Below are 13621 nucleotides of genomic sequence, written 5' to 3'. Positions count from 1 at the left end.
GCAAACTCTTGGGCCCCACCCCGGATCTACCGAAATTCCAGAGATGGGGCCCAGCTGGCTGTGTTTTTACAAGTCCTCCAGGTGATACGGACGCTGGTTACAGTTCGGTGGTTAACTCAAGTCAGCCATTAGGGCACCCAGTGAGCTTTAAACACTACCAATGCCTGGGCACATGCCCCAGAGAGTGATTTATTTGGTTCGTTCAGTCTGGCCACTGAGCTTCTATAAAACATCCCAAGTGATTCTTATGTCTAGACCGGGCTGAGAACCAGCGCTACAGTTTGAGAATCGCTGATCTGCAACATTCACTTTCAAACCGAACTCTGCAGAGCTTGGGAATTCAGGAAAAATGCCCTGAGACTTCTAAAGGTGGAGGAGGAGGCAGGGACATCTGGGTGGCTCAGTCGGTTGGGCGTCCGACTTCGGCTCAGGTCATGATCTCGCTGCTTGTGAGTTCAAGCCCAGCGTCGGGCTCTGTGCTGCCAGCTCAGAGCCTGGAGCCTGCTTCAGATTCTGTCTCCATCTCTCTGCCCTTCCCCTGCTTGTGTTCTGTCTCTATCTCTCTCACAAATATGAAAAATAAAACTTAAAGGCGGAGGAGGAGGCAGGGACATCTGGGTGGCTCAATCGGTAAAGCATCTGACTTCGGCTCAGGTCATGATCTCGGGGTTCATAAGTTTGAGCCCTGTGTCAGGCTCTGTGTTGACAGCTCAGAGCCTGGAGCCTGCCTTGGGTTCTGTGTCTCCCTCTCTTTCTGCCCCACTCCTGCTCACACTCTGTCTCTCTCAAAAATAAACATTAAAAAACTTTTTTTTTTTTTAAATACACAAGGAGGAGGAGGAGGAGGAGGCAGAGTCCAAAACAGCATGACTGCTGGACCCAGAGGTCAAAAAGTCACGTGCCCACCTTTTGGGATGAGCACTGGGTGTTGTATGGAAACCAATTTGACAATAAATTTCATATATTAAAAAAAAAAAAAAAAAAAGTCACGTGCCCAGATGGGGCTAGCTAGGTAAATGCAAGAAGTGGACCAGGCTTAAGACAAGAGGGTGCAGTGGGGGTCTGAGGAGCTGGCACTGAGCAGCCACCAGCCACTGCATTCCAAACAGTCCTTGTCATATCAGAATATGTCTTGTGGGTCTGCACTGCCAGGCTGTCCCATTTGTCAAGAATTTTGTTATTGTTTTTAAGAGACATCAGAAGCACCTTTTTAAAATGTTAAATCACTCTATGTTAAACGTTAGCAATGAAGGCCATGAAATACTTCTCTATTTTAAAGGACTACAACGTGAAGTCTGAACATGCTACACAGGAAGACTGGATTCCATCCTTGGGCGCTGGTGTGGGCCTCCATCCCTGCCGCAGGTGTCTTTCATACACGTCTTGGGACCAGCAGGCCAGCCTGGCCAAGTGCGTTTCAGGGTGATGCCTGAACTCCATATGGGTGGAATGTGCTTGTCTGCTCACTGCTGCATCCAGTTCCAGGTACATGGCTGGCACTTCTTGTTTGTTGAGTGAATACTTACAGTAATTCTGGGAGACAGAATTTTATACCTATCTTACAGAGGAGGAATTTGAAGCTCACTGTAGTGAAGTGGCCTTCCCCCAACACACGCTAATAACCAACTAGCTCAGGATTCAAACTACTGTGCAGGGCAAATGCAAACAGAGCTGTGAAAATGCTTTGCAAAATGAGAGGTTTGGGGATAACTGGTACCAATTATAAGAGCAGTACGAGTCAGTACTCACAATGTGAACCACATTTCAAGATGATGGGATGCCAGCTTATTTGGTCCCACAGGAGCCAGAGGGGCTTTCTATTCATTCTGGGGCTGTGCTGCTGTCGTGTGGCTGTGGCAGTGGCGGTTGTGGATCTGAGGGAAGCAGGCGTGAGCGAGGTGGATGGTGATGTGGGGGCATGCCTCTGGATATCGGAAGGGAAAGCCTCCCATCTCATACCCAGCTCTCTCTGTACCTGAGCTGCAGCTGAGTCCACTGCTTTATTCAGAGGCTTGGGGTGAGGTGAAGGGGGAGGTTGGGACCCATGGGGAGCCCTCTAATTTAAGAACCCTCTCTGATTGCATTATCCAGAGGAAATATGAAAAGCTAAATCAGAGGAGATGGTTAGGAAGTGCATTATGGAACATTAAACAATAGCTGATCACCATCAGACACAAATAAATGGCCCATAATCTACTGCCAAGAACATGAATGGTTCCCAAGTGGTGACCTGGCTGGCTTCCAGGCAGGGCAGGGCAGAGCTGGACAGCAGGTCTTTTAGGCCACAAAAACCCTGCTCGGGGTCACACCCCAGTAGCCAACAGAAGATTCTGGTGCCCAGACAGTATTCACTTTTTTCCACATGATTGCATTCTACGGGACTGAATTGGGGTCTTCTCACCATCTGGTGTGGGAGTCCCACCTACCTGGGAAATCCTGTATTGGGAGAGGCATAGGATAGGTGGGCTCACAGTACATGAAGAGAATGTCCGTGAAGTAGTATTCCTCTCATTCCAGAAGGTTTCATCCCCCAAAATACCCTGGTTGAGGCTCATCTTACTAGATCATCCTTTAGTTTAAATCCCCGTGAAAATGCAAATACCTTTTTATCAACAATAGCCAAACTATGGAGAGAGCCCAAGTGTCCATCGACTGATGGATGGATAAAGAAGATGTGGTATATACACAATGGAATAGTAGTCAGCCATCAAAAAGAATGAAATCTTGTCATTTGCAAGAATGTGGATGGAGCTAGAGTGTATTGTGTAAGCAAAATAAGTCAGAGAAAGACAAATATATAATTTCACTCATATGTGGAATTTTAAGAAGCAAAACAGATGAATATATGGAAGGGGTAAAAAAGAGAGAGGGAAACAAACCACAAGAGACTCTTAAAGATAGAGAACAAACTGAGGGTTGATGGAGGGAGGTAGAGGGGCCGTGGGCTAGATGGGTGGTGGCTATTAAGGAGGGTACTTGTTAAATTTTTGTTTTGTTTTTTACATTTATTTATTTTTGAGAAACAGAGTGAGTGAGACAAAGCGTGAGCGGAGGAGGGGCAGAGAGAGAAGAAGACACAGAATCTGAAGCAGGCTCCAGGCTCCGAGTAAGCGGTCAGCACAGAGCCTGAGGCGGAGCTCGAACCCACGAACCGTGAGATCATGACCTGAGCCGAAGTCAGACGCTCAACCGACTGAGCCACCCAGGTGCCCCAAGGAGGGTACTTGTTGTGATGAGCAGTGGGTATTACACAGTGATGAATCACTGAATTCTACTCCTGAAACCAATACTGCGCTGTATGTTAACTAAGTAGAATTTAAAAACAAACAAACAAACAAAATGCAAATACCTTCAAAGGAGAGAGTAAGGTAGGTAGGCCCTACACACTTTACTATAAAATAATCTTTAATCTTTTGCTAAGACCTTTAGGCATTGATATGCTGAGGAGAAAGTAGGAGGGAATGGAGAATAAAGAATCTAGAGGAGAGTTTCTGGAGGGTAGGAGGGTAGTCTGCAGGGCTTTAAAAGCTACTATCACTATTTGTCCATGGACATCGATCTAAGTTAGTAAAATCCCTGGACTTAAAGCCAGAGGATGGGATTCCCGTTTCCAGCTCTCTTATTTTATACCAGCTGTGTGATCTTGAGGAAGTCACTTAACCTCTCTGAACCTTCACCTCCTCGGCTGAAAACTGGGAGTCTCGCCACACCCATCCCAGAGGTGCTATGAGAATTACATAAATCGAAGTGCGTGCAAGGTCTGCCCTTCTATAAATATTGTCCTTGGGTCTGTGCCACCACATTCTAGAAATTGTACAACCACTGAGCTATATCTGTGAATGGATATTGGAGCTGAGTCAATCCACAGACCCATAGCGAGCCCAGCCAGGGCCTGCCAAACCCAGGCTAGATCAGCTGACCTTGGTTGGCCCACAAACACGTGAACTTCAGTGATAAATGACTGTTATGTAAGCCACTGAGTGTTAGGATGCTTTATTACTCGGCGATAGTTAACACAATATCCCAAAATTACGGCTCCTGACGCTTAAAATTTTAAGGCCATGTTCAAGAGAAATCATTCTAAAACATACCTGACACTTATCTGCCTTTTTAAGCAAAATTAAGTGCACACAATTCAGTCTTCACTGGGCCATTCATGTTCCTAATAGTGAGAAACAGTTAATGTGTCATAAGTCAATGGTGCCCTCAGGGGTTACCTACAGAACAGGGGCTCTAGAAATAATTCCGGTCTGCTATTCTTTTTGATCTCAGAACTATTCCCTGCTGATTGGCCATTTTTCTTGTAATCACTTCGGTCAGCTTTTTTTGTTGTTGTCATGGTGTCCATCATAAGCATGAACTCACCCTCCCCAACCTAATGTGCCACACCACCCTTCCAGAAGCCTACTATCTAAGCCTGCTCGAACGGTATCCAAAGCGACAATTAATAGACTTGGAGGAAGAGTCAGAACTAGTTTTCTGTGTATCAAATGCATGTGCTTTAACACTGGGCGTTCTGTCATCAATTCTGGCCTCTTTGAGGCTTTTTGCGCCCTTCTGTGGTGATCCTCTGGGACCCGGCAGTGGAGTTTGCTAGGGAGTAAGCCTCTCTCTGGTCTAGATAGTTGGTGCTGTGTCTGGGTTGTGGGAATACAGTCCTTCCTGGAGACAGTGAAGGGCTGGCTCAGCTTTGAAGGAAAGTACTGCCCAACAGGCCTGTAAGAGCCCTTTCTCCGTCACACCCTTGCTGGGCCATTTAGCACATGCTGCCTGTGTTTCAACAGTGGATGTTCACAAATTCCCCCAGAGCAGAGGCAGCATCCGACTTGTCTCTGTGTCCTCTGTACCACTTAGCCCAGTGCTAGGCACATAGTAGGTGCTCACTAAGGTATGGTGGGTGGCCCTTGTGTCTACGAGCATAGGGCTTGTCTTCCTCAGAAGAGTAAGAATCTATAAGATTCTGAATATAGAATATTTTACACCAAATTATTGGAAAATATTTTCAAAGGATTAAAGTGATCCTGTGTCAAAGAACAGTTCTCATTTCAGGGCAGAAGTTTATTTCTGAACTGTGTTATGAAGAAGCCATGGTGACTAAATGTGGGAACAAGGCCAAGAGACTCTACAGGTGAAAGCAAATATTTTTTGCTCTATTGAACTGTTACCTTAGTGATTCTCCCTAAGTGCACTCCCATTGTTTGTTTGTTTGTTTTTTAAGTAGGCTTCACACCCAACATGGAGTATAACCCAGGGCTTGAACTTGCAACCCTGAGATCAAGAGTCTGATGCTCAACTCACTGAGCCACCCAGGTGGCCCCTTCCATTGTTTTACCAAATGTCTAAGGACCACATTCACAACCAAAAAATCTGGATTTAGAAATTCATCACGCAGGGGTGCCTGGGTGGCTCAGTCAGTTGAGCGTCTGACTTCAGCTCAGGTCACGATTCAAATCTCTCACGGATTTGAGCACCGTGTAGGGCTCTGTGCTGACAGCTCCGAGCCTGGAGCCTGCTTCAGATTCTGTGCCCCTCTCTCTGCCCCTCCCCCACTCATTCTCTCTCTCAAAAATAAATAAGCATCAAAAAAAAAATTAGAAATTCATCAGGAAGTGCCAGTGGACATATGAGCTAGCTATTCCACATTCCCACCCCTCCCTCTCACTCTGTGCCCCAGAAGCTAATTGCCATAGATTGTATCCAGAGGCTCCCCCTGCCCCCTTGCTTCGGGCTGGGTTTGGCCAATGGAAGGCACTGCCAAGAGGAGCTGGGGCACCTGGGTGGCTCAGGCAGTTAAGCATCTGACTGCGGTTCAGGTCATGATTTCACAGTTCATAGGTTCAAGCCCCGAGTCAGGCTCTGTGCTGACAGCGCAGAGCCTGGAGCCTGCTTCAGATTCTGTGTCTCCTTCTCTCTCTCTGCCCCCCCCCCACACACACTCTCTCTCTCTCTCTCTCTCTCTCTCTCTCTCTCCTTCAAAAATAAATAAAATAAAATAACAACAAAAAAGAGGTAGCTAGATTGGAGTAGAGAGAGGTTGGGGTACTTCTTCTCTATTTTCTCCCTGCTTTGGGTCCTTCTGTGGTCATAGCTCCTGTTCAATGGCCCCACCTCCAAGGTTCCAAATCTTCTTAGGATCAATTTCCCCATTTCTTCCTCTTGCCTTTCCTTTTTCTTTTCTTTTCTTTTCTTTTTAATATTTATTGATTTGGGGGAGAGCGCAAGCAGGGGGGTGGGAAGGGGGCAGAGAGAAGGGGACAGATGATCCGAAGTGGGCTCTACATTGACAGGCTGAGAGCAGACAGCCCTATGTGGGGCTTGAACTCACAAACCATGAGATCATGACCTGAGCTGAAGTTGGACACTCAACTGACTGAGCCACCCAGGTGCCCCTCTTCCTCTTGCCTTTTTAAGCAAAAGCGTGGTAAAGACTTCCCGAATTACTAATTCCTCAACTTTCCCTGTTGGCTCCCTTAACCCCACTCACACCTCTGAAAGTGGTCCCTTCGTTCAAATCTTCACGTGAACCATCTGAAGTGCTTCTTTTTCCTGTTGTTACCTTGACTGCTACAATCTATACAATGTCCTACCTAAAAGATGTCTACACTGCACCAGCAGTGTCTCTAGGGCAAGGAGTTAAAAAACAAAAATCAGAGGTTCTTTTCTCTCTAGTTTCCAGAACCTAGTAGCCATCTGAGTCTATCTAAATTAAATGATATAAAATGAAGGCAAGCCCCAATCTACAGATGAGAAAAATTATTATTCCTCCATTCACTCACTCATTCATCAAATATTTGTTGTGCACCTACCATGTGCCAAGGCCTGCTCTGACCCTGGGGAACGAATGATAACATACAAGACAGTCCCTGCCCACATGATGCTTATAGTCGAATGCCGACTGTCTCCCAGAAGTCAGAGCCCATCAGAGGCAGGGCTAGAACCAGAAGCCAGAGTTTCCTTAAGTCTGGAGCCTTCAGCAGATTCTCAAAGGACTCTATTACCTAAATAAGGTTAAGAACCCACTGGATCAGACCGAATGAACTATCCAGCTGCCCCCCCTTAAATAGAAGGATCATGACCCACCAGCTCCCAGAAGTGTGGCACTCCCAACTGGAATTTGTGGGGGCATATTGTCATACAGGAGTGGTGACACAACCACCCACCTTTCCTACCCTCCCTACTCTTCACCTCCCAACAAGTTCCCCTGTCCTCTCCTTCAGCTTCTCCCATTTTCATAATTTACCCTGTGCCCTTCTCTGAGCCCTTCCCTCAGGGCCCACAGATGCGGGCAGGCCTGGCAGCACAACACATTGCTGAACTGATTTTATGAACAGAGAGGGGCTGGGGTCTGGATTCTCAGACATGTCCTCTCTGAGAGCCTGTGTTTTCAGCAAAGGCAGTGAGAATGAAATGTCTGCCTGCGTGAAAGTATTTGTGAGATTCAAGTTGGAGGGCGTGACTGAAACCGCCTCTGCTGGGGGAGAGGGGGGAAGCCAGGGGCGGCTGAGGTGAATTGAGGGGGGCTATAACAGGACAGGCAGCAAAACCGGGGGGTCTGCCTGGCTCCCTCAAGCCCTCCGGAAACATTTGAGTTTCCTCAGAAAGGTTTAAATAGGCCATGCCAGTAACACAATACTTCCCCTGCTCTGGGTCAGACAGGACGAGGGCAATCTGGTGCCTGCTGCCCTCAGAGAAGTTTGGCAGGTCAGCTTAAAAAGCCCTCTTCCCCAAATCACCCAGCCCTATCTCTGACAGACACAGTCCACTCTAGGCCAGGCCAGGGGCACTCTGGAACCCTCCACATCCCCTCAAAAATCTCCCGTCTCCCACGACCTCCAGCTGCCCTATTTGGGCAGAAGTCTCACCGCGGGAAGAAGGCACAACAGGAAAGCAGCCAGGGCTGGAAAAATGGGAGACCTAGGACTGAGGCTGCAAGGGTCCCTGCCCACGGGCGAATCACTGGATTCCCCTTTTCCCTGCTGGGACAGGAAGGGAAGAGCTCAGCGGAGGCGTATTTGCTCCACGACATCCCCCTTGAGTCAAGCCCCCTTCAGAAGGGGTTGGGGATGTGTTCACAGAAGTGTCTGGGGCTCACTTCTCCCTTCCATGCTCTCCTCTGTGTCTCTTTTAAGCTCCCCATGATTCCCAAAGTGAAATCACGCAGCAAGTGGGGAGAAGTGGGAGAGGCAGAAACCATTTTTAAAAGGGTCTCTGGCTTTGAGCAGCTGGGTGGGGGCCACTTGGAACAAGGACGGAGCGAGCTTCTGAGACAGCTCGGGTGACAGGAAGCTGCTGGGGTGGCTGTCTCCCTCCAGCCTCCTTCCACCGAGAGCAGAAGGGGGAAAATATCAGGACACGCTGCAAAATAATCTTCCACCCCCCCCCCCACCCTGCCCCCAACGGATGGAAGAGAGGAAAGTGTGGTCATCATTTACCTGCTGAAATTGGGAGGACGCTGTTGATGAAAGTAGGCTGAGACACGATAAAGCGGAAGAAAAGCTGCAGATAGATTCCCAAAGTCACTGGATTCAGGACAACCATGCTGGCTGGGGTCTGGCAAGTGTCAAGTTCTCTAGGCAAGGCTGCTCGGGAAGCCTTGCTTATCTCTGCCTTTGTCTTCCTCACTGCTGTTTGCGCCTCTCTCTCCCCCCTCCCCCTCCCCCTCTCCCTCTCTCTCCTGTCTCCCTCTCCTTTCCCCATGCCTTTACCAAGAAAGAATGCCAACCATTTCCCATTAAACCTTCTCCGTACTACACAGGGTTATATTTATCTCCCGCACTGAATCAAATGCCCACATTAAAATACTATGTCAGAACTTCTGTTTTGGAGACTGAGGTGAGTGGCTACTGAAGAGGCGGTGAAAAGGCAGTTGAGTCTCAAACGTTCACTAGAAGCAGTCCTCAAAGGCAGTCAGATCCCCAACTATCCCCCAGCAGCTGCCTGCTCGGAACGGAGGTGTCCAACAGCACCACAGAATCACTGAATTTCCACAGACACAAATCCCTCTGCTGTCAGCCTGTGACACTTTCACCCGCTCGGTGACAAATGCAAAGTTGACCTTGGATTATTTTTCTTTAATCGTCCAATAAAATGGGGGAGGTGGATTATTCTCAAACAGCTTTCTCCAGGAGAAAGTGTTTGTTCTCCCTGCAGAAGCAGCACCCTTCTATCTCATCCACAGCAAAATAAGTGAAAAGACAGAAAGTGAATGATTATCAAATTACACTTGGAGAAAGAGCATCAATGACTTGATCTTTGGCTGGGCAAAATCCAAGTAAAAAGTGCTGCGTCCTTAAATGAATACCTCTTATGAGTTTATGAAGCCTGTTACAGAGATCCTTAGATTATTAAAATAATGATCTACAGAGTTGCCCAGTTGGCTTTAATGCACGTAATGTACTCCCGGGGCCTCGTGGGAGTTTGTTTGGGAGTGGTTTGGGAGTTCCTGGCCTCTGGGGTGGGCGTCCTTGGGGAAGAGCACCTTTCCTCATCTCTGGGGGAGGCAGAGCCTAAGGCAAGGCTCCCTGGCTTTCGCACCAGTCTTGACCGCCTCCCAGCTCTGCTGTGACAGCAGCCAAGCGTTTGCCTTCTCTGAGCCTCAGTTTTCTCATCATAAAATGGAGGTGGTGTTCCCTTTAAAGGTATGCCGGAAAGGTTAAATGAGGTAACATGGATGGATCACAGATGAGGTAAAATCTGTGTGTGCAGACAGCAAAAATGAAACGCAGGGAGCTGTGGTGGACTGGGGGCGATGATGGCCACTGAAAATCCGTCCCGTCCCTGTGCGCGTGAGCCACTCTCCCCGGCAAGAGCTGGAGTCTGTTTCCTCCCCCATTCAACTGGGCTGGGCTTGTCATTGGCTTTGACTAGTACAGTGTGGCAGAAGTGACACTGTACCACTTCCAGGCTGAGGCCCTAACGGGCCCGGCAGCTCTGCCTTTGGCTTCTAGAAGCTGCCCCATAAAGCTGCCACATAGGAGAGTCTGAACCATCGGATAGCAGCAGGGAGGGGGAAGCAGCCAGCCCCTGTCTGGCCATCTCAGATGAGGCAACAGCCACGTGAGGGAAGCCAGACCACGTGGGTCACCAGATGACGATGGCAGTCACAGGTGAAGAACAGCCCAAATGAACCCAGCCCAGAATATGGATTCATGAGCATATAAAATGGCTGTTGTTTTAGAATGATTTATTGTACGGTCATAGGTAACTGATAAGGGACTTATAAGGAAATCTTTTGAAAGCTTGAAGAATATACTTAGGTTATATTCAAAATTAACAGGATGGGGCGCCTGGGTGGCTCAGTCAAGTCAGGTAATTTCAGCTCATGTCATGATCTCATAGTTTGTGGGTTCAAGCCCCACGTCAGGCTCTGAGCTGGTGATGCAGAGCCTGCTTGGGATTCTCTCTGCCCCTTCCCAACTTGTGCACATGCTCTCTCTCTCTCTCTCTCTCTCTCTCTCAAAATAAATAAATAAACTTAAAATTTTTTTTATTTTATTTTTTATGTTTTATTTTATATTTGAGAGAGACAGAGAGAGACAGAGTGCGAGCAGGGACGGGGCAGAGAGAAGGAGACACAGAATCTGAAGCAGGCTCCAGGCTCTGAGCTGTCAGCACAGAGCCCAAAATGGGGCTCAAACTTATGAACCCTGAGATCATGACCTCAGCTGAAGTCGGACGCTTAACTGACTGAGCCGCCCAGGTGACCCAAACTTAAAAATTTTTAACAGGACAACTTCATGGTACCCCCATTTAGCTATTCCCAAACTATTTAACAGAAGGATCTGTGATTGTTGGCTAAACCCCACTAGGAAATTCTCAGGCTTGTTCTTGTTAACTTCTGAAGCCTATAGTCCGAGCAGTGGTCTTTGGAGAAGGTGCTACCTGGGAAGAAGGTAACTCTTGAGTAACCTGCTGCCAGAATCTGAACTTTCACCATCTAGCTCAGATCCCTCCTGTGAAGCAAGAGTGATTTCTTCCTTCTCTCAGCACATAGTTCTCACCACTGACTCTGCTGTTGGCACAAAGTGGGTCACTATGTCCTGCCTGCAACACCTGCTATTGTTTTTGAGCTGCTTCTAAACCACCTTGCATTGCTATTTAACTTGTGTTAATGTCTCCAGAGATAGAGGACGGTCCCATAGCTCTGTGTACCCCAGGATAGTCCTTGCCACCTAATCCTCAACAATGTCAGTTAATTTGATCAAATCACACCACCACAGGATGAAAAGAAAAGAAAAGAAAGAAAATGGCATAGTTTTATGCTTCAGCCACACTAAGCAAACTGCATTTCCCAGCACCCCTTTGTGCCTTTGCACAGACAGTAGCTGGCTGGCCCAGGCCTGGTACAAGAAAGGACTTTGGTAAGTATGGGGAGAAAGTGAGAGGGAATGTGGACAGTCAGCCACGCAGAATTAGAGCCTGCACAGGAGAGGCTGCATATACACATTCAGGCCACTGGGGGGCGAGTCACCTCTACCCTCTGGGGAGGCCCCAGCACAGAGGTATTTATAAGCTCCAATAGTTATGAAACAGCTCTTTGTAAATTTCCATTTCCCATGTACTGTGTATTTTATGAGTCTATTTCTTACAGGGTTACCCTAACTGACTGAGAAGTTATCTTTCTTCAAACTCTCCTGGAAGGGCTCAATCTTTCAGAATCTAATAACACAGGCTATTAGATTACCTAGAAGGAAATTATTTGAGATTTGTGAAAGGCTTATACCAACAAAGCCAGTCAAAGCCAGAGCTTTCTCTCACAGGCCTCGTAGGTAGGAATGTATGGTATACAGATAGGCAATCTGATGGCACTCATCAACACATGACATACACATGTGTTGTTTGATTCAGAAATTCCACAGAAATACTCATTCAACTGCCCAGTGGTTGAGGTGCAAGGATGTTCATTACAGCCTCAGGTCTGAAACAGCCTAACTTTCAATGAATATGAGATTGGTTGAATAAATCATAGGACTTCTCTTCAGTGAAACATTATACAGTCATTACAAAGAAGAAAGTAGTCTTTGCAACAAATATTGCTGGAAAAATCAGCAATATTTGGGAAGAAATGGTAAGAAAAATCAGTCTTCCATATGCAGAACAAACAAAAATTATTCTTAACTCTTACTTTACCCCATACATAAAAATTATCTCAAAATGGATCATAGACTTAAGAGAGAAAATTATTAAATTTCTAGAAGAAAACACAAGAAAATCTTAGTGACCTTGAGCTAGGCAAAGATTTCTCTTCAAATTAAACTTTTTTTCTTAAATAAAAATGGCATATATTTAAGATATACAGCATATTTTGGTACACATATATTTTGTGAAATGATTACTGCAGTCAAGACAATGAACATATCTGTCAACTCGTATAGTTACCTTTTTTCTAGTGAAAACACTTAAAAACTACTCTCTTAGAAATTTCCACTGCACCAAAACAGTATTGGTAACCATAACCCCCATGCTATATGTTATTATTCATCCTATATAACTGAAACTTTGTACCCTCTGACCAATGTCTCTCCATTTCCCCCATCTTCCCCAGCCCCTGGTAATCACCATTTGACCCTTGGGTTCTATGAAAAAAAGTTTTTTAAATATTAGGACATAAAATGCATGAAGCATTTAAGAAAAATGTTAAACTGGACTTGATCAAAAATTTTAAACTTCTGCTCTATGAAAACCAATGTTAAATTGAAACGACAAGCCAAAATGAGCACCTGGGTACCTGGGTGGCTCAGTCAGTTAAGCGTCTGACTTTGGCTCAGGTCATAATCTCATGGTCCATGAGTTTGAGCCCTGCATCGGGCTCTTTGCTGTCAGCACAGAGCCTGCTTCAGATCCTCTCTTCCCATGCCCCACTCATAAACGTGCTCTCTCTCCCTCTCTCAAAAATAAACAAACAATAAAGAAGAAAAGAAAAGGCAGGGCAGGGCGCCTGGGTGGCTCAGTTGACTGAATGTCTGATTTCTGCTCAGGTCATGATCTTGCAGTTCGTGGGTTTGAGTCCCACGCTGGGTTCTGTGCTGACAGCTCAGAGCCTAGAGCCTGCTTCAGATTCTTTGTCTCCCTCTCTCTCTGCCCCTCCCCTGCTTGCACTCTGTTTCTCTCTCTCTCTCAAAAATAAATAAACATTAAAAAAAAAAACCTCTCTAAAAAAGAAAAGACAAGCCAAAGACGATAAGTAAATATTTGCAAAACACATATATGATAAAGGATGCATATTCAGAATATATAAAGAACTTTACAAGTCAATAATAGTAAAGCAAGCCAATTAAAAGAAAAGGGCAAAAGGTGTAAATAGATACTTCACCAAAGGAGATACGTGAATGGCAAATAAGCACATGAAAAGATATTCAACATCATTAGTCATTAGAGAAATGTAAACTAAAACCTTAATGAAACGCCACTACATACTACTAGAATGGCTAAGTTTAAAAAGACAAACATTTCCAAGTGTTAGTAAGGATGTGGAGCTGCTGGAACTCTCACACATTGCTGCTGGGAATGCAGAATGGTGCAACCGCTTGGGAAAACAGTTTGGCAGTTTCCTTTAAAGTTAAATATGCACTTACTCTACCACACAACAATTCTACTCATAGAAATGAAACCGTATATCCAC

At 46.3% G+C, this 13621-nt stretch overlaps 1 protein-coding gene across 3 annotated transcripts in view; it reads right to left on the bottom strand.

Moving 5' to 3' along the window:
- COLQ (collagen like tail subunit of asymmetric acetylcholinesterase) overlaps positions 1 to 13621 on the bottom strand; it is a 97492-nt gene that overhangs the window by 69248 nt on the left and 14623 nt on the right. The window contains exon 1 of one of the 3 annotated variants that reach the window (XM_086674264.1): positions 8433 to 8641. The exons of 1 other annotated variant lie outside the window; for it this stretch is intronic. In XM_086674264.1, coding sequence (XP_086530390.1) covers positions 8433 to 8538 — 106 coding nt within the window. In that variant the 5' untranslated portion in view covers positions 8539 to 8641. Of the gene's footprint in view, positions 1 to 8432; positions 8642 to 13621 lie in introns of those variants that run through there. One more of the 3 variants, XM_025913945.2, reaches the window with a different exon arrangement.

This window comes from Puma concolor, chromosome C2 (assembly GCF_028749965.1).
Source record: "Puma concolor isolate L17-30 chromosome C2, mPumCon1.1.hap2, whole genome shotgun sequence".
In the NCBI taxonomy this organism is placed as follows: domain Eukaryota; kingdom Metazoa; phylum Chordata; class Mammalia; order Carnivora; family Felidae; genus Puma; species Puma concolor.
Note: the sequence above shows the minus strand (reverse complement) of the source record. Positions and strands in the feature narration are given on the sequence as shown.